The sequence below is a fragment of the Hyla sarda genome, chromosome 2, assembly GCF_029499605.1.
Source record: "Hyla sarda isolate aHylSar1 chromosome 2, aHylSar1.hap1, whole genome shotgun sequence".
Taxonomy (NCBI): Eukaryota; Metazoa; Chordata; class Amphibia; order Anura; family Hylidae; genus Hyla; species Hyla sarda.
Genome location: NC_079190.1, coordinates 159,269,950 through 159,294,853, shown reverse-complemented (window position 1 = coordinate 159,294,853; position 24,904 = coordinate 159,269,950). Strand labels below are relative to the sequence as shown.

At 45.8% G+C, this 24,904-nt stretch overlaps 1 protein-coding gene across 1 annotated transcript in view; it reads right to left on the bottom strand.

Annotated features, from left to right (window-relative positions):
- Nucleotides 1-24,904, bottom strand: part of IPO5 (importin 5) — an 84,628-nt gene that overhangs the window by 5,725 nt on the left and 53,999 nt on the right. The window contains exons 20-25 of the mRNA XM_056555608.1: nt 13,638-13,749; nt 12,331-12,386; nt 4,860-4,982; nt 3,216-3,435; nt 2,895-3,123; nt 1,294-1,435 (exon numbers count right to left, since the gene is read on the bottom strand). Coding sequence (XP_056411583.1) covers nt 1,294-1,435; nt 2,895-3,123; nt 3,216-3,435; nt 4,860-4,982; nt 12,331-12,386; nt 13,638-13,749 — 882 coding nt within the window. The remainder of the gene's footprint in view (nt 1-1,293; nt 1,436-2,894; nt 3,124-3,215; nt 3,436-4,859; nt 4,983-12,330; nt 12,387-13,637; nt 13,750-24,904) is intronic.

The following is a 24,904-nucleotide window of genomic DNA, read 5'->3' as shown; positions in this document are numbered from 1 at the left end:
AAAAACAACAAGGCGAGGGAGAGGGGCGGAGCATGAGAAGCAAAATAATTGCGCCGATCAAAGGAAAGTGAGGGCAGCGAAAAAAAGGCATCCCAGCAGAGCAGAGCCGGCTGTCCATATATGCACAGTACCGCTGTACGTCGAGAGAATGAGTCGCCGCACAGCCCACCGAACCCCCACACCTGTGAGACCCAGACCCTAACTAAACAGCCCTTACTGGGAAAAAAAAATAAAAAATAAAAATAAATAAATAAAAAACAAAAACAGGTCTGGGGTGCTCCTTTTCTAGGGTCCTTCGGACATATTTCTTTGTGGGCTTCTCCTACTGCTTTGTGACAAAACTGATTACCTCACTTCTAGTGGGCGGGTATATCCTGCCAGGGAGGAGCAGATTTTTTTTCCCTAGTTTCAGCACCTCCTAGTGGCAAGAGCATATACCCATCAGTATAGGTGCGCCCAATGAAGAGCAACCGAGAAAGCAGATTTTACCTATTCCAGTTCAAAGTAAACATTTTGCTAAAGATTCACATGTAAGACATGGGGATTTTAAGCCATCTCTGCAGCTGTACATATATTAGATGCCTGTTCATATGGCCAGGGTTTTGCTCACATTTTGAATATTGAGTTTTGAATGTTTCTGCACATTCTTATCTTTTATAAGGGGTAGTCCAGGGAACTTAAGCCCTATATACAGGATGGGAGAAAAATGTTTGATCGCAGATGTCTGACCGCTAGGAGCCCCGTCTACTTACCTGTCCTTGAAGTGCTCCAGCCCCCACTGTCCTGACAAGCGCAAGTGACGGCCTGTTCAGCCAGTCAGTGGCGGGACATCGCTGTGCCAGGTGATTAGCTGAGCGGGTCGTCAATTGCTCCGAGTGTCTAAAAACTTAAGTTCCCCGGACTGCCCATTTAAGTTTACTAATTCTGGGAGCGGACATGCATGCACAATGGCAGTCTATTTTGCCCCACAAATACATTTTTTGTTTTGCCGTAGATTTGTCATCATAAAGTGCAATTGGTGGCACAAAACACAAGCCATTGTATGGGTTTCTAGGTGGAATATTAGGAGAAAACCATGAAAAAAAAAAAGTAAATTAAGGGATTAAAGAACATATAGCACTGTCTTCCTATTGTTGCTGGGTACTAACTGGCTACCTTTTTTTTTCTTTGCCAGCCAAGATGTACTAACATTTGGTAGGTGATATAGTACATTATATCAAAAAAGAATATATGTTTGTGTACATATGTTCGTGATTTATTAAAGAGTGTTTTTTTTCTGAAGTGGGAACTTACCTGAACTTGTCGTACTACATTAGCAAGTCTTTTGCCACATAATTCTTCACTTTTAATGGATTCATGGACTCCTCCATCTGCTATAATACTAAATATTCTGGGTAAATTTGAGTTGTTGAGTCCTAGCACAATAGGATTGTTACTGTGAACATAAAAAATTCTATAAATACATTGATTGATTTGTCTGAAGTAAATAATTTAGTGTCAAACATTGTTAATAAAAATGGGCATCTTTATTCATCCAGATGAAATGCAACTGAACTAGTTTTGCATGCAGAGTTTATAGAAAGTCATGAAGAGTCATCATTACTATGTCACAAGAATGGAGAAAGGGTGTTTTATAAGCCATAGAAAAGTAAATGCAGGTTAAATGATGCCCTTGAGCTCTACTGCACTTTGAAATGAAGAGTGGGTAGTCACTAAAGCTTGTATGGACTGCTAATGGACCAGCATGTATCAACTTAAGACCGCTGTGATGGAACTTATGAAATTCACAAGGCAGACATCAATGTGAATTTATAAGCACATAAAATACATCAAGCTAAGTAAAACAATATGAGAGAAATAACCCAGCTGGCACTCTTTGTGGCATAGTAGAAATTAAAAGTATAGCCAGGAATTCTTAAAAGTGAATGTTTACTGGGATTTTTTCCATGTCTTTACTGTCTTAAGCCTCTTTATGTACACTGTCTAGTTTAGGCACTGTCCCCTACCACCACTTTCCTTTTTAGACATGCACTGCTTATAATTTGATCCCTTACTAAGCTACAAAACAAACCTTGAGCAGGAAGGACTAAACTTCTACTATTCCTTTCTGCAGGAGTGGGGTGGAAGAGGAAAGAAGTTTGATAAGAGAAAGAGGCATTTACTATTGATCTATACAAGGTTTTTTTTTTTAATTAAATGACTATGCCTGTTAAAGAATTGAATAAAAGCTTCCCTAACAGCAACACAACCTGTGATGATCTTAAGACCCCCAGAATACAGTTGTTTTGGTAAATGTCCAATTCCCCTGCAGTGGAAACGATGCTTTGTAGAGCGCACCATGTCTTCCAGAGTGAGAGGCACTCTTTGTAGCCACTTTGGGTGACATTTATCATTTCATGAGTATATTCTATTGTTAGATAAAGGCAGTTTATGGATTTGTAGGTCTAACGAATCTAAATGGGACACGAGGTATAGGAAATAAGAATTTTAAGTGATTGTCTAATGTTTATGGCGATTTCTTCACTGTTTGCGATAGGGCTGCAAGATTTGGGGAAAATGCCTTATTAAGATTTCAATAAAACATATGGTGAAACCCCCCATTCCACATCCACTCCATCCCCTTCCATTTCAAGACCACGCCATCCCCCTCCATTTTATGTCCACTGCTTCCCCCCCCCCCCCCCCCCCCAGCTGCCGGGAAGCCTTTACTCTCACTTTAGACGTGGGAGCCGCTTATGGACATTTATAAACGTCCATATGCAGCAAGGGGTTAAGCATCCTTTTTATATATCGATACCACAATACATTTCAATTAATTTTATCTTATATTTTACAGTTTTGCTGTAAAATAATGCTGATTTATATCAAAGGACAGGTATGCTTTCATATTTTACCTTTCAAGAAGGTCACAAAGAAAGTTAAAAGTATGAATGGCTTCTTCTTTGTCCTCATGCAGTGGCAGCCATGACAACCAATGAGGCAGAACTTCATCCACATTAATGCAATCTGGTCTGTATTTCATAATCTTTCCTACAGCGGAGATGCAATTTTCTGTGGCATTGATATTCTCTTTGGCTTTAGAATCAGGGGCCTGTATAACCCCAACAAGAAGTGGAAGAGCTTCTACAGTAGAAAAGTGGGAGAAAAAAATAAAAAATAAAAGGTTGGAAACAAAACAAAATTGCCTATTATAGCTCTACAGTTACACCACATACCTGTACAGAAAGGCCGATAATTCTCTCCCCCAAACTGTGCCATCACACCGACACCATAAGCAGCTGCTTGACGAACCTCTGGACTGCTATCACAGATTGACTGTATCAGAGGTCTCAGGAAGTATTCGGCATATTTGAATGAAGTGGGGCTACAGTGTTCAATGATGTCATCAAAGATACAGAGTCCCCACTGTCTGTCTGGCCATGGCCGATGAGGACACTAAATGCAAAAATCGCAAGAATTTTTAATTTTCTTTTTAAGTACAAGCAAGCTAAAACTACAATATTATAAAGTCCTAAATTCGAAAAACATGTAATAAAAATTAAGATGCCACTTAAAAGGGGTACTCCACTGCCCCTTATTCAGATCTAAATTTTCCGAATGCTGTTTTCGCGCTGCGGGGGTCGGCCACGTCCCTAGTGACATCACGGCCAAGCCCCCTCAATGCAAGTCTATGGGAGGAGGTGACAGCTGGCCAGTGGAGTACCCCTTTAAAGGGGTACTCCGCCCCTAGACATTTTATCCCCTATCCGCCACGTCCCCTCCCATAGACTTGCATCAAGGGGGTGGGGCCATGACATCACGATACTCTGGCCCCTGTATCGCCCATCATCAGGCATGGAGCGAAGTTTGCTCTGTGCAGCAGATGACACAGGGTGCTGCAGGAGAGATCACTGTGGTTCCCAGTGGCAGGACCCCCGCGATCAGAAATCTTCTCCCCTTATCCTTTGAATATTTCTTTGTAATTTAAAGGGAAGAGATCGATCTATCTATAGGAGATTTTTTTTAACACTTACCGTAAAATCTCTTTCTCGAAGGATCCATTGGGGGACACAGACCGTGGGTGTATGCTGCTGTCTCTAGGACAGCATACACCCACGGTCTGTGTCCCGTAATGGAGCCGATTAGGGATTTTCAAACAGCTTTTAGTGCTAAACTCCATGGTATAATTTTTTACAGGTGAAATATTTTGCAATGTTTCACCAGTAAAATAATAATGAAGGCAGCAAAATGTATTTCAAAACCATGAAATATTAAATAAAACCAATGTCAACTTGTAGTATACCTGTCATCTAAAAAACTTTTTGACTATAGTCTAATGTTTATCAGCCTGGGTCTCAATCAGTGCTTAGACCCCCCACTAGAGATTAGCAAAGTTACAGTAATCCGATTCATCACGAACTTCTCGGCTCTGCAGTTGCTGACTTTAGCCTGCATAAATTGGTTCAGCTTTCAGGTGTTCTGGTGGGCTGGAAAAGGTGGATAGTCCTAGGAGAGAGAGTCTCCTAGGACTGTAAACTGTATCCACCTTTTCCAGCCCACCGGAGCACATGAATGCTGAACCAATTTATGCAGGCGGATAAAGTCATCAACCGCCGAGCAGTTAGTGATGAATCGAATCACTAACTTTTCTCATCTACCCTACATCACAACCGCCCCCCCCCCCATCATCACCGATCAGGAGAGCGAGCGGGGATAAGCGTGCAGTAGCACCCTCTACACACAGTCTATCAGCGACCTTTGTCTTGTTGCTCCATTATAATTCTATGTCTCACACATGCCAAAAGTGTTTTTTTTTTTTTTTTATGACGTACACTTAAATAATATTCCAATCACTACAAAAGCTTTTAAAATAAACTTACAATTAAGTTAACGATTAATGGCAGCAGCTGTTCAAACCATGGCAACACCTTCTCTTTATAGCTACTGAATATAGAGTGCAAAATGTCTGCTACTTTAGTCAGAATGTAAACGTCATTGTCATCCTGTGGACAAAAAAGATTGTTATGTGTTTAAAAAAACAAACAAAAAAAAAAACAAACAATTTATGAAACGGTCTAGAGTAGAAGTCTGGTAAGTCTGGTGAAAAATATATACATTCAGGACCACAGGACATGGCTATACATTTAGCCTCAAAATCCAACCCATACATTTTAAAAGGAAAATGCTTTCTCTGTTTTAAAGGTAAATCATTCAAAAGTATATGCTTGAAGCGGAGCTATTTTGGCATTTACATTAGGGTTCGGTAGAAGCAGTTCTACGTGAGCACCTCAACGGATACTATAGGGAAGTATAGCCACCACACTACCTGGATATGTTCCCTGTAAACCATCCTGCTTGGATTCTGTGGCGCATATATTCTCTGGCTGCTTTATATTCCTGCCATCCTTACTTCCCCTTACCTACATCTCCCAGCAATCATTGCAGCTCTGTCAGCTCGCTCTCTAGGAGCAGCCTTCACCTTCCTGCTCTGAGCAGAGAGATACAGTGTCCAATTTGCTAAGGCTGCACACACCTCCCAGCTATAGGGAACATGACTCAGTGTAGGGCAGAAACCACATGGTCTGTGTCTGAGAAGGGTGGGGGATGCTTTCAGAGAGGGACTTAGACACAGTAGACTGCCGGATATCATTCCCTCACTATTCATAAGGGTAAAATGCTCTACACAGCTAATTAATGATATTTAGACAATAGGTTGATAAGAGGGAAAGAACAGGCTGCATTTAGTTCCCCGGAGTACCCCTTAAAAGATAATGTGTGACAACAGGACCACCAGTATCAACCTAAATATTGGGGTTTATATATTGCGGATGACCATGATTAAAATAAATTAAAAAAAGGAGATTATGTTTACTGTAAAATCTCTCTCGAATGATCCATTGGGGGACACAGACCACGGGTATATGCTGCTGTCTCTAGGATGTTTGACACTATGACAAGAAAAGTAGGCTCCTCCCAGCAGGGTATACCCGCCCACAGGCATCTGTGCTAATCAGTTTTAGTCCCAGAGCAATAGGAGAAGACCGACAGGTCAAGAGGAAAACCACGAACTGTCCGAATTACCAGAAGAAAAAGTAGCTGAACGCACCCTCGGACAGATAACTGAAATAGGAACACAAGAAAAAGGGTGGGAGCTATGTCCCCCAATGGATCCTTCGAGAAAGATTTTACGGTAAGCATAAAAATCTCCTTTTCTCTATCGGCTCCATTGGGGGACACAGACCATGGGACGTACCAAAGCCGTCCCTTGGGTGGGCAAGGAAATCAGTCAGGTGGACGGCTGGACCGCCGCCTGCAACACCATAGGGCCCAGACTAGCATCAGCTGATGCAAATGATGAATCTGGTAGAACCATGCGAAAGTGTGCAAAGACGACCATGTAGCCACTTTACAGATCTGCAAGGCCGAAGCCTTGTTGTGGAGGGCCCAGAATGCTCCGACAGAACGGGTGGAATGAGTCAAAACCTCGAAGGGTAAGTTTCCGAAATAGCAGAATGGATCCACCGAGAAATGGTGGCCTTCGAAGCAGGTTGTCCTTTACGGCAACCTTCCGTAAGAACAAAAAAAAAGGGAGTCCCTACCGAAAGGAAGAAGTGACAGAGAAAGGTCCGAACAGCCCTCACCACATCAAGTTTGTGGAGCAAACGCTCCCTGGGATGAGAAGGAGCCGGACAAAAAGGACGGTAAGACGATGTCCTCATTGATATGAAAAGCCGAAACCACCTTAGGTAAGGACGGACGGAAAAACAACTTTATCCTGGTGTACAACCAGGAAGGGAGAACGGCTGGAGAGAGCTGCCAGCTTTGACATCCTCTTGAGAGGTAAAAGCAATAAGGAACACCACCTTCGAGGAAAGGAGGCGAAGAGGAATGTCCCTGAGAGGTTCAAAAGGAGCACCTTGCAGGGAACCTAAGACCAAGAATATGTCCCAAGGGGGAGAAGGGGACCGATGAGGGGCAGTGTGTGCCACTCCCTGAAGAAATGTCTGGACATGATAATTTGACGTCAGAAGACGTTGAAAAAGAATGGAAAGGGTCGAAACTTGACCCTTAAGAGAGCCAGCCCTTGTTCCAGCCCCGACTGCAAAAAAGAAAGGAGTCGGGGAAAGGAAAACAAGACCTGAGAAAAAGGCTGAGCTTCACACCAACAAAAATAAGACCGGTACGGTGGTAAATCTTCGCAAAGGAGGGCTTGCGAGCCCTCAGCATGGTGCGAACCACTTGGGAAGAGAAGCCGCGGGCCCTTAGAACCGCGGTCTCAACCACCACGCCATCAAAAGCAGAGACGGTAAATTGGGGTGGCACAGGGGACCTTGAGATAGGTCTGGACGAGGGGGAAGGCGCATCGGTATGTCGTTCAGGAGCCTGACCACGTCGGCGTACCACGAGAATGGAAGGAACACCCTCTGCTTTGAGTTTCCTCAGGACCCTGGAAATGAGAGGAAAGGGAGGAAAAAGATAAGGTAGGGCAAAGCCCGACCAAGAGATCACCAGTGCATCCACTGCCAGAGCCAAGAAGTCCCGAGTCTTGACACAAAAAGAGGAAATTTTTGGTTGTGGCGGGAAGCAAAGAGGTCCACGTCTGAGTGCCCCAGAGGTTGCAGATCTCTGCCAACACCTCCGGATGCAGGGACCACTCGCCGGGGTCGGCTGAGGACTGACTGAGAAAGTCCACTTCCCAGTAGAGTATGCCCGGTATGAGAGTCGTCGAGATGGCCGGAAACCTGAGTTCCGCCCAGAGGAGAACTTCCCAATGAAGCAGGCAAAGATAGATTGCCCTCATTTTCAATATGCCCTGGACCGTCCGGTCGTTGAAAACACCTCCCCAGTCCGACAGACTGGCTTCTTCCTGCCAGTGGAGGGGCAGGAAGGAGCAACCCTGAAGAAGCAGGGGGGAACGAAGCCACCTTAGAAGGGACGGACAAGACTGTCGAGATAGAACGATCTTGCGGTCAAGAGATAATGGAGACCTGAGAGAATCGCCAGTTGAGGTCGGTAATGAAACTGGGCGAATGGCACGGCCTCCATCATCTGACCCAGGACTTCCATGCAAAAGCGACTGGAAACTGGAGCAGGGTGCCGAAGTAATCGGACTCCTGACATGAGAGTCAGCCATTTGTCCAGCGGGAGTTGAATGCGGGCAGAGGCCGTGTCGAACTGGAGCCCCAGGAAGAGTAGGAGAGGTTGGACTTGATTGACCATCCAACCAAAGCGAGACAAGGCCTGGAGGTTGAGACCAAGACTCTCCAGATTCTGGGCCCTGGTTGGAGCTCTGATCAGGAGGTCGTCCAATTAAGGAATCACTGAGACCCTTTGTCTGAAAAAGGGCTATCACAGGCGCCAGGACCTTGATAAAGACCCGTGGAGCAGTGGCCAGACCAAAGGAGAGAGCCACAAATTGAAAATGGCCTTCTGGAACTGCAAAGCGGAGGTACCGCTAATGACTGGGAAATATTGGAATGTGGAGGTAGGCATCCTTGATGTTCACCGAGGAAAGAAACTCCCCTTGATCCATGGACGCCATGGAGAGACTCCATTCGGAAATGGAGGAGTAGAAGATGCTGGTTGAGATGCTTGAGATCCAAGATTGGGCGAACAGAAACTCCTTTCTTGGGGACCACGAAGAGGTTTGAATAAAAACAATGAAAATGTTCCCTGGGAGGAACTGGGACAATTACACCCTGGATGAAAAGGGACTGGATTGCTCCCCGAACTGCTTTTGCTAGAGAGGGGGACCGGGGGGTCCGGGAAAGAAAAAAGCAATCCCTTGGAAGGGAGGCAAATTCGATCCTGTATCAGTTGGCTACCACGTGCACGGTCCAGGCATCCCGGAAGAGTAAGAGACGACCACTCACCCGAGAAAAGTCTGCGGAGGGTTTGCGGGTGCCCGATTTGGCCGCAAAACGGCCAGAACGGTTATCCGATATCCAGGAGTGACGGTCTGGAAGGAAGGAGCCTTTTGTCCCGTGAAGGCGCCTGCCTGGACCCTTTGTTGTATCAAAACTCTAAAAGGACTGGAAGGAGGAGGACTTCTGATGGGAAGTAGTGCTGCGAGCCTTATTCTGAGGTAATAAGGAACTCTACACCCGTCGCCTCTGAGATTGTCTCATCTAGGCGCTCACCAAAAAGCCGAGAACCAGTAAAGGGAAGTTCAGTCAGACTTCTTGGAGGCGGCGTCCGCATCCCGGGCTTTAAGCCACATGGAGTGACGGAGGGCTACGAGGTTGCCTGTGGCAAAGGCAGAAAATCTCCAGCTTTGGAGCTAGGTCAGATAAATCCTCAGGAGGGGATCATGAAAGAATACCCTGGCGGAGTTGGGAAGACCATACTGAAAGGGCTTTTGACACCCAGGCAGAAGCAAAAGCAGGAAGAAAGGAGGAACATGCTACCTCAAAGGCAAATTTTGCCAACATCTCCACCTTCTTGTTCGCTGGATCTTTGAAAGAAGCCGCAGTCAATGGCAGGGTAGTCGCCTTAGAAAGGCGGGAGACCGGTGGATCCACAGTTGGAGAGGAGGTCCACCGAGCAATGAGGTCCTTGGCAAAAGGATATTGCGCTTGAACCTTCTTCATTTCCTTAAACTTCTTGTCAGGATGCCTCCAGGCAGACACCAGCAAGGCTTCAAATTCAGCATGAGAGTTGAAAATCTTGGGTGCCGGACGGGCGCGGTGAAAGGAAACTTCTGGAGCTACGTCCGAAGTTCCTGTGTCCTCTAGGTGAAAGGAGTCCCCAATGGCCGAAACCAATGTGTCCACCATGTCAGATACCTCTGTGTGGGCCTGAGTCAGGCCGAAACAGAATCCTCATCTACAAGTTCTCCAGGTGAGTTGGAGCTAGTGGAGGCAGCCCTAGAAGAGGGGGATACTGACCTGGTACACGGTTCTGGGGAGCCAGAGTGGCGACCAGGGGAGCATCCTCTAGGGGAGTGACGCTTGCGGCAAACTGGAGCAGAGGGGCGATGCCTGTGAGGGGAGGGCATGTGTCAGCTAGAAGACTCAGGAGATGAGTAGGATGATATACCCCTATTACGCTTGCGAGAGTGATTAGTAAAGGGAGAGGGGAAAGTGGGTCTCTCTGGCGAGTCGGCGTAGGGAGGGCCTCTCCAAGGCAGTCACCACAGAACGGGAGACCTGAGCCAAGTCAGAAATAGACAGAGAGGGAAGATACTCAAACTGAAGGGATAGCCGAACCCACAGGATCTGGAGGAGCATCCTGAACAGAAATAACAGGAGGGTCGGGGGGTGAAGTGGTACAGGCTGAACAAGTGGGTTCAGCAGAACCAGACATTGTATTACAGACCTTGCAGGTATAATAGGTGACCAGGGTCCCAGTTAACTGCTTAGAGGGAGGAACAGTTCTGGGCTCTGACATAGTAAAATGAAACAGTCTCACCCGGTGTTTGTGCCCCCAACAGGGCAGCTGCTGTGAGAACTTCAGTGCAGCTGAGAGAGAGAGAGAGAAGGGGGTTAAGGAGAATGCAGGACCAATGAAAAGAGGGCCTGATAAAACTATGGGCATCTGATTGGTCCTAGGAGCCCCTCTGCGTGCACTGCACTAAATGGCAGTTAATTTGCACGCTAGTGTGAGATTGGGGTTAATCCCCGCTGGCCTAGATAATAGCGCCCGCTCCCAGCCCTTGAACGCTTATGCGAGCGCAAGGGGAAGGGAGCGGGTAAACACGCCGCTGGCAGCTTTCCCACGCTGCCAACAGGAGAGAATTGTGTCCCGGGCGCAAGATGCGGCCGGGGCTGAAGGCGACACTCGCATGGGAGTGTGAGAGAGGAAGGCGGCAGCCGCGGGTCCTGAGGGAAGGGAGCTGTTTAAAGACGCCGGCGATGCACAGCTGTTATAAGAGTGGGCCAAAACTGGGGGTCTCCAGAAGCTGAAAGTCCCCTAACCCGTAAAAAAAAAGGGGGGGGGGGGGTAAGATAAATATTCACCTCATTCAGAAGAACTTACCTAATGAAGTCTTCAGTCAACTTTTAGTCACCTGCATCGTGCCGGGCTGTAACAGCGAGACGAGCAGGGAAATGTGGGGGACCCGGACCCACGAGGTACAACCCCAGGCGCCGACCGTTGGCGAGAGGGGGTTGACAGTACATCCACGATGCCTGTGCCCCCTCAATTGCAAATGGGGAAAACAGTGAACGCTATGTTCCTTAGTCCCCACCTGAAAACAGGTTAGGGACGTTTAGATTTTTATCTCCCTTTTCTGTTCTAAGAAACAAAAAATGTGTGACCTGGTCTGGGTTCTCCCCAGACCAGCGTCTAACTCCTTAAGACACTAAGCTAAAACTGGTTAGCTCAGATGCCTGTGGGCGGGTATACTCTGCTGGGAGGAGCCGACTTTTCTTGTTGCCATAGTGTCAAGCCTCCTAGAGACAGCAGCATATACCCATGGTCTGTGTCCCCCAATGGAGCCGATAGAAAAAAGTATGCTCTTTATCAGGTCCAAGCATCTGGAGCCTGCATCCATACATCGAGTGGCACCATGACGGACTAGATCAGAAATGTGTTAAAAGGGGTTAAAACAGCTGGGGACATGTATTTAAATTTTCCTTTTTTCAGAGAGAAAAGTGAGGGATGCTACAACTGTGCATTTGTTGTTTTTTTTTAACTCAACCAAATTTTACTGTAAAAATGATTCTCCGGACAACCACTTCAACCCAAAAAAATATTGCACAATGACAAATTTTATTAAGAGCATAAGTCATTAAACAGTGATCAAAGAGCTGGATTTAGTCCCATTGAGAAGGATTGTGCAGAAAGCACATTAGGGAAAGTTTATCAAAACATGTGCATAGGTTGCTCAGAACAGGCACCATCATTGGTGGTGCAGGCACTATCGGAGAGAATAAGGATGTACTTTTACTTTGCCCACTGTTTGTGAACTTATATTCAAGCTGTCTGACTTTCACAGTTGGACACCTCTTCCCCGCTTTAAGCATGGAGCCCTGTGTCTCAACTATTTTGCTTGTGCACAACTGATGTATATGCTGAGAGCGGAAAGGAGGTAGTGAGCAAGCATGCCGATGCAAAGCTGGACAACCCCTCCAACTGTATGCCGGAATTCTCAGAGAGTCTCAATATTAAAAGGTCACAAACAGGGCAAAATAGGTAAAAAGTACCTTCTCCAAGCGTCCCTACTGATTGTGCCAGCACCCCCGTACCTTATACAGAGGTGATAGTTGAACTTGAAGTAACTTGGGGTTAAAGATTTTCACATGCCAAAAAACACTGTGGTGGGAAAAAAACATTACTACAAGTACTAGAGAACTTGAAAAGAAATAACAGAGCTGCAATACACTAGTGTTTAACAGCAAATCTATGTACCTCATCTTGCAATGATTCCTCAACTTGTTCATCGTAGTCTTCATCTTGTCTTTTTACTAAAAAGATTAGAGTGAAATACCACAATTACTTTCCAGCTCATTCTTGAGAAAACAGCTCAACTGAACCTAAATCGGAATACAAAAATTTACAGAACCTACCTCCTAAGGGGAGGGGGGGGGAGGGGGCTAATGCCTATGACTATACCTAAATAAAAACACTTAAACAGGCTTGCCATTTTGTATGTATATATATTGTTACATATCCACACCGTTTATCTGGTGTAGGATTCTATTGTGGCACTTGTAGTCCGCTGCAGGCATCCTCCATTGTATGCATTTTTATGCTGGGGATCGCCCCTAGCAACGGACTACAAGGGCAGGATCTGCTCCCCCAGTATAAATGCACAACCGCATTTGGGGTTGAGCACTTCCAGCCATTTGAGACCACGTTTTTTGTTGTTTGTTTAAATTTTAAATTTGGAGGTGTGTAAACTCCAACATTAATGCGCCTTGAATATCTACCAGGCAGCATTAAGGTAGCACCTGTGAGGCCAGGCACCCATAATAGCCAACTCAGGTGGGGCTTGCAGCTTGCCTCCCTCCTCCCATTGCATGTGTGCGTAGTAACACTGGAGGGTATCTGGAAGGAAGTTGTGAGCCAGCCGAATGCTGCCGTAATTGCCCACTGGCCCCTGTTCTGTTTATCAAGCACAGGTAGGACTAGCGTTAGGTCTCGCACCAAATTGAGAAACCTTGGCGTTGGTGTGCGGGCTCTGGTGTGTCCTTCATATAAGGATACACTGGCGAATGTCTCAATTTTAACATCAGTGTTGAGGGATAGCCAATGTCATTGTGTACATCTACCACAGTAGTGCACCCATATTCTTGTATTGTATTCTAATTGTTACATATCCACACCGTTTATCTGGTGTAGGATTCTATTGTGGCACTTGTAGTCCGCTGCAGGCATCCTCCATTGTATGCATTTTTATGCTGGGGATCGCCCCTAGCAACGGACTACAAGGGCAGGATCTGCTCCCCCAGTATAAATGCACAACCGCATTTGGGGTTGAGCACTTCCAGCCATTTGAGACCACGTTTTTTGTTGTTTGTTTATATATATATATATATATATATATATATAAAAACACTACACTAGAGTAATTTTGCAAGTTATATGTTGTAAAAAAAACTAAATGAGAATTAGGGTAAAGTGATCCAAATAAAAGGGTGTGGAAGAGAAGCAGGCCATACATTATTGATCCATACAAAGAAATGTGGGGGCAATTACTTCTGTAAGCATAATACCTTGTCTTAGTTCTTGATTTTTAAAGTGCTCTTCTAGTTTGCTCTTTAGTATGCCTACAAGTTCTTCAAAGTGTTCATTGTTTAAACATCCATCTCCCATCACCTCAATACACTGCAAAGAAAAAATTATAACATTTGTAAAACATTCAACTGGAAAAAGCACAGGACATTTAAAGCACTAATAAGTCTGTAATCCCTCTGTGAGACATGTATAACAAATATGAAATAGACTGACCTATGCAGTATGAAAATTCTGGCAAAGGTTAATGTGTTGCTGACATTAAAAAAACAAAAAACCATGAGACGTGAGATACACGTCAGACGTTTGACCGGTTGGGGTTCATATGCTCAGACCACACCCCAGACCTACCACACGACCGAACAGAGAAGCGCTTTCTGAACTGCGGAGGCACACACCCCTGTTCTGTGCGGAGGTCCTGGGAGAGACGGCTTCCTGGTGTCGGGCGGTGGTTGGCAGAGGTTGTGGTGAAGAGATCGTGCAGGTCGGCTGTGATCCGGGTGGCTCTCTGTTCCCTGGGCGCTGTAGTCTCTGGGCTGGAGCGCCGACATTAAGAGCTCCGTGGACGTGGCTTCCCCGTTGCCCAGGATACTCCCGGGCTCTGTTGTGCTCCTGGTTAAGTCTGCTGTAGCAAGGGCTGTGGGCTCTATACCCCCCAGTCTGGCCTGATTCTGTGGCTCCTGCTCTGTCATCAAGGGTGCCTGGCTGCTCTGCAATTCTGGACTGCTTCTCTCCCTAAGGTGAAGTTGCTGCCTGGGGTCTTCTGCCTGCTTGTGGAACCTTCTGCTGGTGGTGCCTACAATGTCTACAGTCTGAGTGCTCCGGGACTGGGTATTGCATTGCTGGGACTTGTGGTGCCGGTACTCTTGTCATGGGAGCCTCCTCTGCTGCACCCCTTGACGTGGGCTCTAGTGACTTTCTACCTGCTCTGTCTGACCCTTGGTGGCCCCCGAGGCAGCCAGAGGCATAAGAAATCTAAACTGAATGCTGAAGCTCCAAGACCCACCTCTGATGAGGATGCCTCCTCTGATGAGGGGTCCTCCTGTTCTGGGAGTCCCTCACATCTGGGTCCTGGCGCTCAAACCCCATTGGCTGCTAAAGTGTCTGTGCAAGTGGTGAAAGTGCTGAGCCAGCTCTCCCGGGATCTGGACTGTCCCAGGGGGATTCTCCTGATCCTCCGCTGTCTTTCTTTGAGGATCTCCTCAGCAGCAACAGTCTCTTGCTCATCTACATTTACATCCTGTCAGTCTGTCATGGTGACCAAGGTTGATGAGGCAGGAGACAAAAAATCTGTGAGCGCACTGAGGAGGTAGAGCACAGAGTTTCTACGGTGGAAGATACCCTGCCCCCGCTCCCAGTGTGCCATCCTGAAAAAGTTGAGGGGCAGGAGGATCCTGTGCTGTTCCTCAAAACTTGGATGAAGGAGATTCTTCCAGTGGACACTTTCTCTCCCTACTTTTCTGTTGAACTGGCACACAGGGTTACGGCTAGGCCTCCTCCATTCCTAGCCAAGCTTCTCCATTTCAAGGATAGAGATGCCATCCTCAGGGCTGTGCGCATCAAAGGCGAAGTTATTTGTGATGGATGCAGAGTGTCCTACCCTGATTTCTCGGTTAAACTTCGCAATCAGCGGGTGTAGTTCACAGAAGTCTGGGCGAAGATGCGAGCCAAAGGCTATCGCTACTCGATGCTGTATCCTGCACACCTACGAGTGGTGGATGGGACCTCCACCATGTTCTTTACTTCTCCGTCTGAAGATCTCCACTGTATTGACTCTGCCTCCCTGCCAGACTGAGCTGTTCTGTGCTGGCCTGCTGAAGACAGTTTTGAGCTAGTGGTTAGGTAGTTCGCTTATTGTGTAGGGCCTCCGTAGGTTCCTGTGCCCCTAGGTCCTCTTGGGATAGTTTTTAGTTACCGGCCGTGTTTGTTCTTGCTGAGGTGGTGACAGGGATTGGTGTTTTATTAGACTAGTCTTCCTCGGCGTCCTTGGGTGCCCACAGTGGTTTAAGTTTTGGGTATAGGTCTGCACTGTGTTAGGGATTATCTGGTTAGTATGTCCCGTTTAGTGTTAGACCGGGTCTTCATGGGGTTGTTTAGTTTCTGCTGTGTTGCCTTTGTTTTTATGTTCTGTGTATGTGCTATGTTGTGGGGTGTGTGTGGTCCCGGTGCTCGATCCTCCCTGGTCCTGAGCTGGTCTCTCCTGTTTTTCGATAAGTGTACTGTATCCAGATGGGGACATTGAAGGTGGTTAGTTGGAATGTTAGGGGGCTCAATTCCAAGTTTAAGAGGTCCCTTTGTCTTATCTTTGTTAAACGTCAGTATCCTCACATTATGTGCTTACAGGAGACTCATGTTACGGGCCCGAAGGTCCTGGCCCTTAAAAGGGCCTGAATTGTGAGAGGTTACCATGCATCTTATTCCACATATGCTAGGGGGTCTCTGTTGATTACCAAAACCCTGCCGTTTGTTGTAGCTCGGGTTGCCTGTGATCAATTTGGGAGGTTTGTTATTTTACACTGCTCTCTGGGGTCTGTCTCTTTTGTTCTTGTTGCTGTGTATGTGCCCCCCCTTTTCAAGTCTCATTGCTGGAGCTCATTACTAATGAACTGCTTTCTTTTCCTTCTGACCCTGTCCTCTTCATAGGAGATTTCAACGTGGTTCCTGATCCAGTCCTCGACCGCACCATGGCTGCTGACCATGGCTCCTCTTCGTTTAATACCTGGCATTTGGCCTGACTGACCTCTGGAGGTGGAAATACCCTACTGAGTCCTCCTCCTCCTATTCTGCGGCCCATAGGTCATTTTCTCGCATAGATCTGGCGTCTGAGGATCTCCTTCCGGCGGTAAGACGTTTCATAGACCTCTAGGGGGATCTCAGACCTCTCTGCCGTAGTGGTAGTTGTGCACCTCGACCCTACCACCCCCCCCCCCTTCCCGCATATGGCACATGCATCCTGGCTGGCTACAGGCAGATGCGGTTGTGGAGGCTCTAGGGGTAGCTCACACTGAATACTGGGAACATAATAATGATTATCCTGACCAGTTAGTGCAGTGGGATGCGTATAAAGCTACGATTAGATGTGCTTTCATAGTGAGAGTAGACGGTCAGTGGAGGCTTAGGTCAGCTATGGAGAGCTCTCTGTTACAGAAGGTGGGAGTTTGAGGCTGAGTATGTTAGGAATTAGTCTCCCGAGAGTGAGAGGGCCTGGGCCAAGGCTCAGAGATCTTTGTTAGTTGTCCAGAAAGATAGGGTTCAACTGAAGTTAGTGGATAGGGAGGCAGACCCGTTTGAATTTGGAGATAAAAATGGTAGACTGTTGGAGTATTTAGCTAGGGCTTCTCGCCCGTCAACCTCTATTCCTTGCATTATAGGTAGTGATGGGGTGGTAGTGACTGATCCTCAGGGGATAAATGCTGTTTTCAAGGAATTCTACTCATCCCTATATGTTGCCCCGTCTGTACCCTGTCAAGGGGAGATTCTCTCCTTCTTGCAAGATTTGTCTCTCCCCTCACTTGGTCGGGCTTAGGCAAAGGCATTGAATGCCCCCTTTACAGTAGAGGAGGTGGCTCAGGCTATAAAGGATTTTACCTAGTGGGAAGACTCCGGGTTTAGACGGGTTGGTAGGTGATTGGTACAGGATGAATGAGGAGCGACTGGCCCCTATTCTTTGTAAATTGTTTCTCTCCATTAACTATTGCTGACGCCCTTCCGGATGAGGGAAGCGCTCATAGTTGTGCTTCCTAAAACAGGGAAGGACCCAGTGCTCCCCTGGCTCTTACAGACCTATCTCCCTTCTGAATGTTGATATTAAGATTCTGACTAGAGTCCTGGCTACTCTGTTGTATGGGGTACATCCTGACCGAACAGGGTTTATGCCAGGTAGAGCTACCGATGTGAATGTGAAGAGTCTGCAGCTCAATATAGTGGTGGTAGAGGGGGGGGGGGGGGGGCTTTCCTACGGGTGTGGTAGTCAGCCTAGATATCTATAAAGCTTTCGACTGTTTTGTGGCCCTGTCTCTGGGAGATGCTGGGGATGTTTGGGTTTGGTCCCCGATTTTGTACATGGGTTCGCCTACTGTATGATAATCCTAGGGCCCGTATCTGCACTAACTTAGATGTTTTTGCTCCATTTTTCCTCCCTTCTTTGCACTAGCGATTGAGCCTTCGGCGGCTGCCATTAGGAGGCACCCGGATATCTGTAGTATTCCCAGGGGGTCTATTGTGGCAAAGGTTTCCCTTTACGCCGATACTCTGGTATGATGCGGAGGGTTCTCTATTGTCCCTTATGGACTTACTCGATTTGGTGCAATTTCGGACTTGCAGGTTAACTGGGCTGAGTCCTCCCTGATGGCGCTTTCATCTGGGGTCCCCCCTCCCGCCCTCTCTTCTGGGTGGTGTGCAGGTGGTTCCACGTTTTCGATACTTGGGAGTGGAGGTTACTTCGTCCCTGTCAGACTATATGCCTTTTAACTTGGAGCCATTACTGCACGTCACTGTGGAGCGACTGCTCGCATGGTCCGCACTCCCTCTCTCCCTAGCTGGTAGGATCAATATCTTTAAAATGATTTACCTCCCTAAAATTTCTATATCTTTTTCACTTGTCCCCTGTCATTCCCCCCAGGAAGTATTTTAATGCGCTGGGATCCTTCTGTGTGTCTGGTTGTCTATGTTGGGACTCCTTTCGGTGGGTCTCCGAGTCACCCTCTGGTTGCGCCCTTAAGGCCAAAATAAGCTGTGTCCTAAAGGGATTAACCCCTTAAGGACATAGCGTTTTTCCATTTTTGCACTTCGTTTTTTCCTCCTTACCTTTTTGCACAATTTTGCACCTAAAAATCCATATGATTGATTTTTTGCGCCACCAATTCTACTTTGTAATGACATCAGTCATGTTATCCAAAAATCATTGTGCAACAAAATGGAAGAAAAAATGCCATTTTGTAATTTTGGGGGCTTCTGTTTCTATGCAGTAAATTTTTTGGTAAAAATGACACCTTATCTATATTCTGTAGGTCCATACGATTAAAAATGATACACAACTTATATAGGTTTGATTTTGTGGGAAAGGGTTAAATCATCTTTATTAAACTTATATATATATTTTTTTTTTACAATTTTTTTGCAATGTTATAGCCCCCATAGCAGACTGATTAAAATATGCATTACATTGATTCAATAAAATGATTCATGCCATTGCAATGCATTGATAAGAATTATCGGCGGTTGATGCTCAAGCCTGGATTTCAGGCTTTGAGCAATCAATCGCCGATCGGACAAGCAGGAGGCAGGTAAGGCACCCTTTTGCGTTCTAGCTGATCGGGACATCGCAATTTTACCGCGATGGTCCCGATCAGCCCGACCGAGCTGCCGGGAGGTTTTCATTTTCGATGCGGTGATCAACTTTGTATGATGCAAGCTCATCGCTTCATAACCCTCCCGTGCCACAGTGCCGTTTAGAAACTGCGTTTTGCGGCAAGGGGTTACAATTGCCATACTCTCAACCCTATAATTTATATTTCCATAAACTGGACTGTATGAGGACTCCTTTTTTCGGCACCACTTTTGCACATGTCACCTTTTGATTACTTTTTGTTCCAATGAACAATTGTGGACTTTGTTTTCGGAGCAGAGGGAGCAATTGAGTTTCACTAAGCTACTGGAAACTTATTTACAGCTTTAGATGCAGTGATCAGCTGGCTATCCAGCATCCAATGGCTGACATCAGTGATCACAGCATCTAAAGTATTTGCAGGGGTTGGGGGAACCATCGGACCCATCTGCAGCACAATTTATTTTTTGAGCGGTGGGATGGCCAGGGGGATTATGGTTGGGCTCCAGCTATCTTTCTATGGTCGCAGATATAACTAGATCGCAGATATAACTGATCACTACTAAGCCTATGCGAACTTTAAATGGGCACTGTCAGATACAATAACTTGATATGTTTTAAAGCATGCAAATACAATATGTTTTGCAATTGCTTTAATCAGAAATTTTTTAGTAATTCAAACTGATAAAGCCAGTTTAAAAAAAAAATGCCAATGGTCATAGTCATGTCAAGGACACCATGAGTGATTGACAGGGCTGCAGGCAGGTCTAGGAGGTCTGTGAGTAAGAGCAGAGAGAGGGAGGGGGAGGAGTCATCACAGTGAGGAGAGGGACACGCCCCATGCTTCTACATGAACAGATTCCTCACTGAGCAAATTATGGCAAGTAAATAAAAGATAATTCTGAGAGAAATACAGGTCAGACAAATTAGATGTACATGATCAGGAGGAGGTACTGAGCAAAATATAACAGTTCTTTTTTTGGGAGATCTGACAGGTACGCTTTAAAGTGTGCTTATAGTTTGCAGGGACAAGACAGCATTTTTTCACTCAAAAATATCCACTTTTAACCAATGTATATTACAAAAACATATATAATGTTACATTGTATAAAAAGTTTTTGCAAATGACTGGTGCACTTAAAATATGTAATAAAAAGCTTTAAATGGGCACTGATTAAAGTATATCATACAGATGATTAAAAAAGAATGCAATATATTTCTTTAAAAAAATATTAAAGGACAACTGCAGCGCAATATACACTTATTCCCTATCTACAAGATAGGGGATGAGTTCGATCGCGGGGGGGTCAGACCGCTGGGACCCCCTGTGATCTCCTGTACGGGGCTGCGGCTGCCCCGTGCAGGGGGCGTGCCAGCCGCAGCATGACGTTGCGGCCGGCACGCCTCCTCCATACATCTCTATGGGAGAGGCGGGGAGACAGCGTTCGTGCCTCCCCCCAATAGAACTGTATTGGGATGGGGCGTCACCGTCGACCTCTAGGTCGACGCTACTCGCCTTAGCGCTCGCTATGCGCGCTAATGGCGGCGCCCCGTTAGGAAGATAGCGGGGGGGGGGGGTCCCAGTGGTTGGACCCCCGCGATCAAACTCTTATCCCCTATCTTGTAGATAGGGGATAATTTTATATTGTGCTGCAGTTGTCCTTTGAGTTTTACCATATTTTCGTCTCCTTTGAAATCCTGGCCACTAGATGTCTCTCTACTGGGTCCAGGATGGCTTTAACAGGGCATGCAGGGAGCTGCAGTTCTAACTAAACTCCCAGAAAGTCGGCTGGGTAAGCCTAAGTTTTCTGTTTCGGTCCACCACTTGTATTGTTTTATTAGCACTGACCCACATAATAAAGAGAATATATCAATTTTACACTCAACTGTACTTCGATTTTTTTTATAAAAAGTTTTTGTTGCAACGTACAATTTATGGTAAAATGAACGATGTTAATACAAAGTACAATTTGTTGTGCAAAAAGCCCATATGGGTATGAGAATGATAAGACTTATAGCTCTTATGAAGAAAAAATAAAAATAATAATAATAATAATAATAATTGGCTGTGTACTTAAGGTCAAAATGGGCTGTCCCCTTAAGGGATTATCCAGGAAAAAACTTTTGATATATCAACTGGCTCCAGAAAGTTAAACAGATTTGTAAATTACTTCTATTAAAAAATCTTAATCCTTTCAGTACTTATGAGCTTCTAAAGTTGAGTTCTTTTCTGTCTAAGTGCTCTCTGATGACACGTGTCTCGGGAACCGCCCAGTTTAGAAGAGGTTTGCTATGGGGATTTGCATCTAAACTGGGGGGTTCCCGAGACACGTGTCATCAGAGAACACTTCGACAGAAAACAACCTTAACTTCAGAAGCTCATAAGTACTGAAAGGATTAAGATTTTTTAATAGAAGTAATTTACAAATCTGTTTAACTTTCTGGAGCCAGTTGAAGTATAATTTATTTTTTTCCCCTGGATAACCCCTTTAACCCCTTAAGGACTCAGCCCATTTTGGCCTTAAGGACTCAGACAATTTTAATTTTACGTTTTCATTTTTTCCTCCTCGCCTTCTAAAAATCATAACTCTTATATTTTCATCCACAGACTAGTATGAGGGCTTGTTTGCGCGACCAGTTGTCCTTTGTAATGACATCACTCATTATATCATAAAATGTATGGCGCAACCAAAAAACACTATTTTTGTGGGGAAGTTAAAACGAAAAACGCAATTTTGCTAATTTTGGAAGGTTTCGTTTTCACGCCGTACAATTTATGGTAAAAATGACCTGTGTTCTTTATTCTGAGGGTCAATACGATTAAAATGATACCCATTATTACATACTTTTATATTATTGTTGGGCTTAAAAAAAAAATCACAAACTTTTTAACCAAATTAGTACGTTTATAATCCCTTTATTTTGATGACCTCTAACTTTTTTATTTTTCCGTATAAGCGGCGGTATGGGGGCTAATTTTTTGCGCCATGATCTGTACTTTTTTTTTGATACCACATTTGCATATAAAAAACTTTTAATACATTTTTTTTATAATTTTTTTTAAATAAAATGTATTAAAAAAGTAGGAATTTTGGACTTTTTTTTCCCATTCACGGCGTTCACCGTACGGGATAATTAACATTTTATTTTAATAGTTCGGACATTTACGCACGCGGCGATACCAAATATGTCTATTAAAAAAAATTTTTTACGCTTTTTGAGGGTAAAATAGGAAAAAAACGGACGTTTTACTTTTTTATTGGGGGAGGGGATTTTTCACTTTTTTTTACTTTTACATTTTTTTTTACACTTGAATAGTCCCCCATAGGGGACTATTCATAGCAATACCACGATTGCTAATACTGATCTGTTCTATGTATAGGACATAGAACAGATCAGTGTTTTCGGTGATCTTCTGCTCTGGTCTGCTCGATCACAGACCAGAGCAGGAGACGCCGGGAGCCGGACGGAGGAAGGAGAGGGGACCTCCGTGCGGCGTTATGAATGATCGGATCAGCGCTGCGGGCGATCCGATCATTCAAATCGCGCACTGCCGCAGATGCCGGGATCTGTATTGATCCCGGCACCTGAGGGGTTAATGGCGGACGCCCGCGAGATCGCGGGAGTCGGCCATTGCCGGCGGGTCCCTGGCTGCGATCAGCAGCCGGGATCAGCCGCGCATGACACGGGCATCGCTCCGATGCCCGCGGTTATGCATAGGACGTAAATGTACGTCCTGGTGCGTTAAGTACCACCTCACCAGGACGTACATTTACGTCCTGCGTCCTTAAGGGGTTAAGGAAACTATGAGGAAATGACAGCACTCCTCAACTTTCTGTAAAATGTTCTCTTTACTTAGAAAGTACATTGAGTAATACATGAAAATACATGAAATAACATGGAGTGTGTATATAGCACACCGGGCAGCAGCGTTCTGAGGCACAAGCCGCATTTCTCTCAGCCTTGTAAACAAAACGCCCAGGGTGCGCTATATATTGGCATCTTGACCCTGGTGTCATAAGCAACCTCATAAAAACATGGCTCAAAACCATAAACATTACCTAACTATAGCTAAGATAATTTTTATCATTCAGCCCTATTGGGCCAAGTGCTCCTATGTTCAGAACCCAGTGGGCTTTCTGCACAAGTAGATTATTGCAAGTTGCCACCACTATTTGGGACATTAACAGAAATAGGGAAGTTACTCTCTTTAGTTGCCCGTGCAGACATTGCTAGCTCACTAAGTTCATGTTGCCTGGTAAATTTTTGCAGCTAGGAGGGGTTATTCACGTTACCTGGCGAAAATCTTATGTAGTGTACACTATTGTGTGTCCCTGTGGCTTCTTATGAGGGCAAGTCGAAAGGCCAATTTGTGCAGATCTGGAGCCCCTCCCAATTAAAACTGGCTTTAAAATAGGAGCCCCTAGAATTTTGTTCACATTTAAGTGCCACAGAGAAAGAAGCGCACTCTGTTCCAGTTAGTGGTGGCAACCACCATAATGTGCTTTTGCCAAAAGAAGCCCGCTGATTTTTAATAGCACTTGGCAATACTAAAAATATGTTTATGGGTTTTTATTATTTGCAAAAATGTGTAGGTGCTGATCGGGCACCTGACAGACGTGGCACCTGTTATTCACATTCTTAAATGATCACTGATGTGTGTCATTGACAGATTCTGCTGCAGATAGCAGCCATCACTTAGTCTATAAAGCACAGATTGCGCACTGTGGGGGGGATCATTGCTTTTAGACCTTTTTTTGTTATGTTCAGGCACAAGCAGCATATTTTTAGACTTTTATGCACCTTTTGATATAGACAGTTTCACTCTATTGGCCTACCCGTAGAAATTTTTCTTTTAGACCATGCAGTGGTCACGTATTTATCATTTGCGACTTTTGTCAAAAGTCGCTATTTTGTGCGCAATGGTTAATTTTTTAGGCGCAAAGCTACACCACCTACTAGTAGGCGTGAATAATTTCTACCTTCCACAATTCAACCTTTAACCCCTTCCCGCAGAATCCCATCTATAGAGGGCGAATTGCGCATTTCGCCATCTGTAGACTGCATTCAGTTAACCCGGCGATACGCGGCATCTGTGGATGGTCCTGGTCAGCGATCACTGTGATTGGTCTCTGTGTGTCTCAGCTGACGCGGGGTGAAAGTTCAGATCCCCGTTCTGCCCTCCCCTAGACTTCGGGCAGAGCAGGTGAAGGACCCCGAGAGCTGCGGGGGGACTGCGGCACATACCTGCGGAGGGGGCCGGCTCGGCAGTGGGGACCCGCGTCAGGCACACGTGGAGACGTCAGGCAAGTGGAGGAGGCAGCTGCATCAGAGGCAGCAGTGAAGATCGTCACTAATCTTCGCTGCTGCTTCTAGGAGTTTCAAAACTACAACTCTCAGCATGCCCAGACAGCCTTTGGCTGTCTGGACATGCTGGGAGTTGAAGTTTTGCAACATCTGGAGGGCCACAGTTTGGAGACCACTGTGCAGTGGTCTCCAATCTGTGCTCTTCCAGATGTTATAAAACTAGAACTCTCAGCATGCCCAGACAGTCCAGGCATGCTGGGAGTTGTAGTTCTGTAACATCTGGCCCTGCAGATGTTGCCAAACTACAACTCCCAGCATGCCTAGGCAGTCTGGGCATGCTTGGAGTTGAAGTCTTGCAACATCTGGAGGGCCACCGTTTGGAGACCACTACACAGTCTGTTCTCCTCCAGTTGTTGCAAAACTACAACTCCCAGCATGCCCTTCGGCTGTCTGGGCATGCTGGGAGTTGTAGTTTTGCAACAACTGGAGGTACACTGTCTGGGAAACATTATCTGTTTTCTAACTGTTTCCCAACCCGTGTGCCTCCAGCTGTTGCAAAACTATAACTCCCAACATGTACTGACAGACCATGCATGCTGGGAGTTTTAGTTTTGC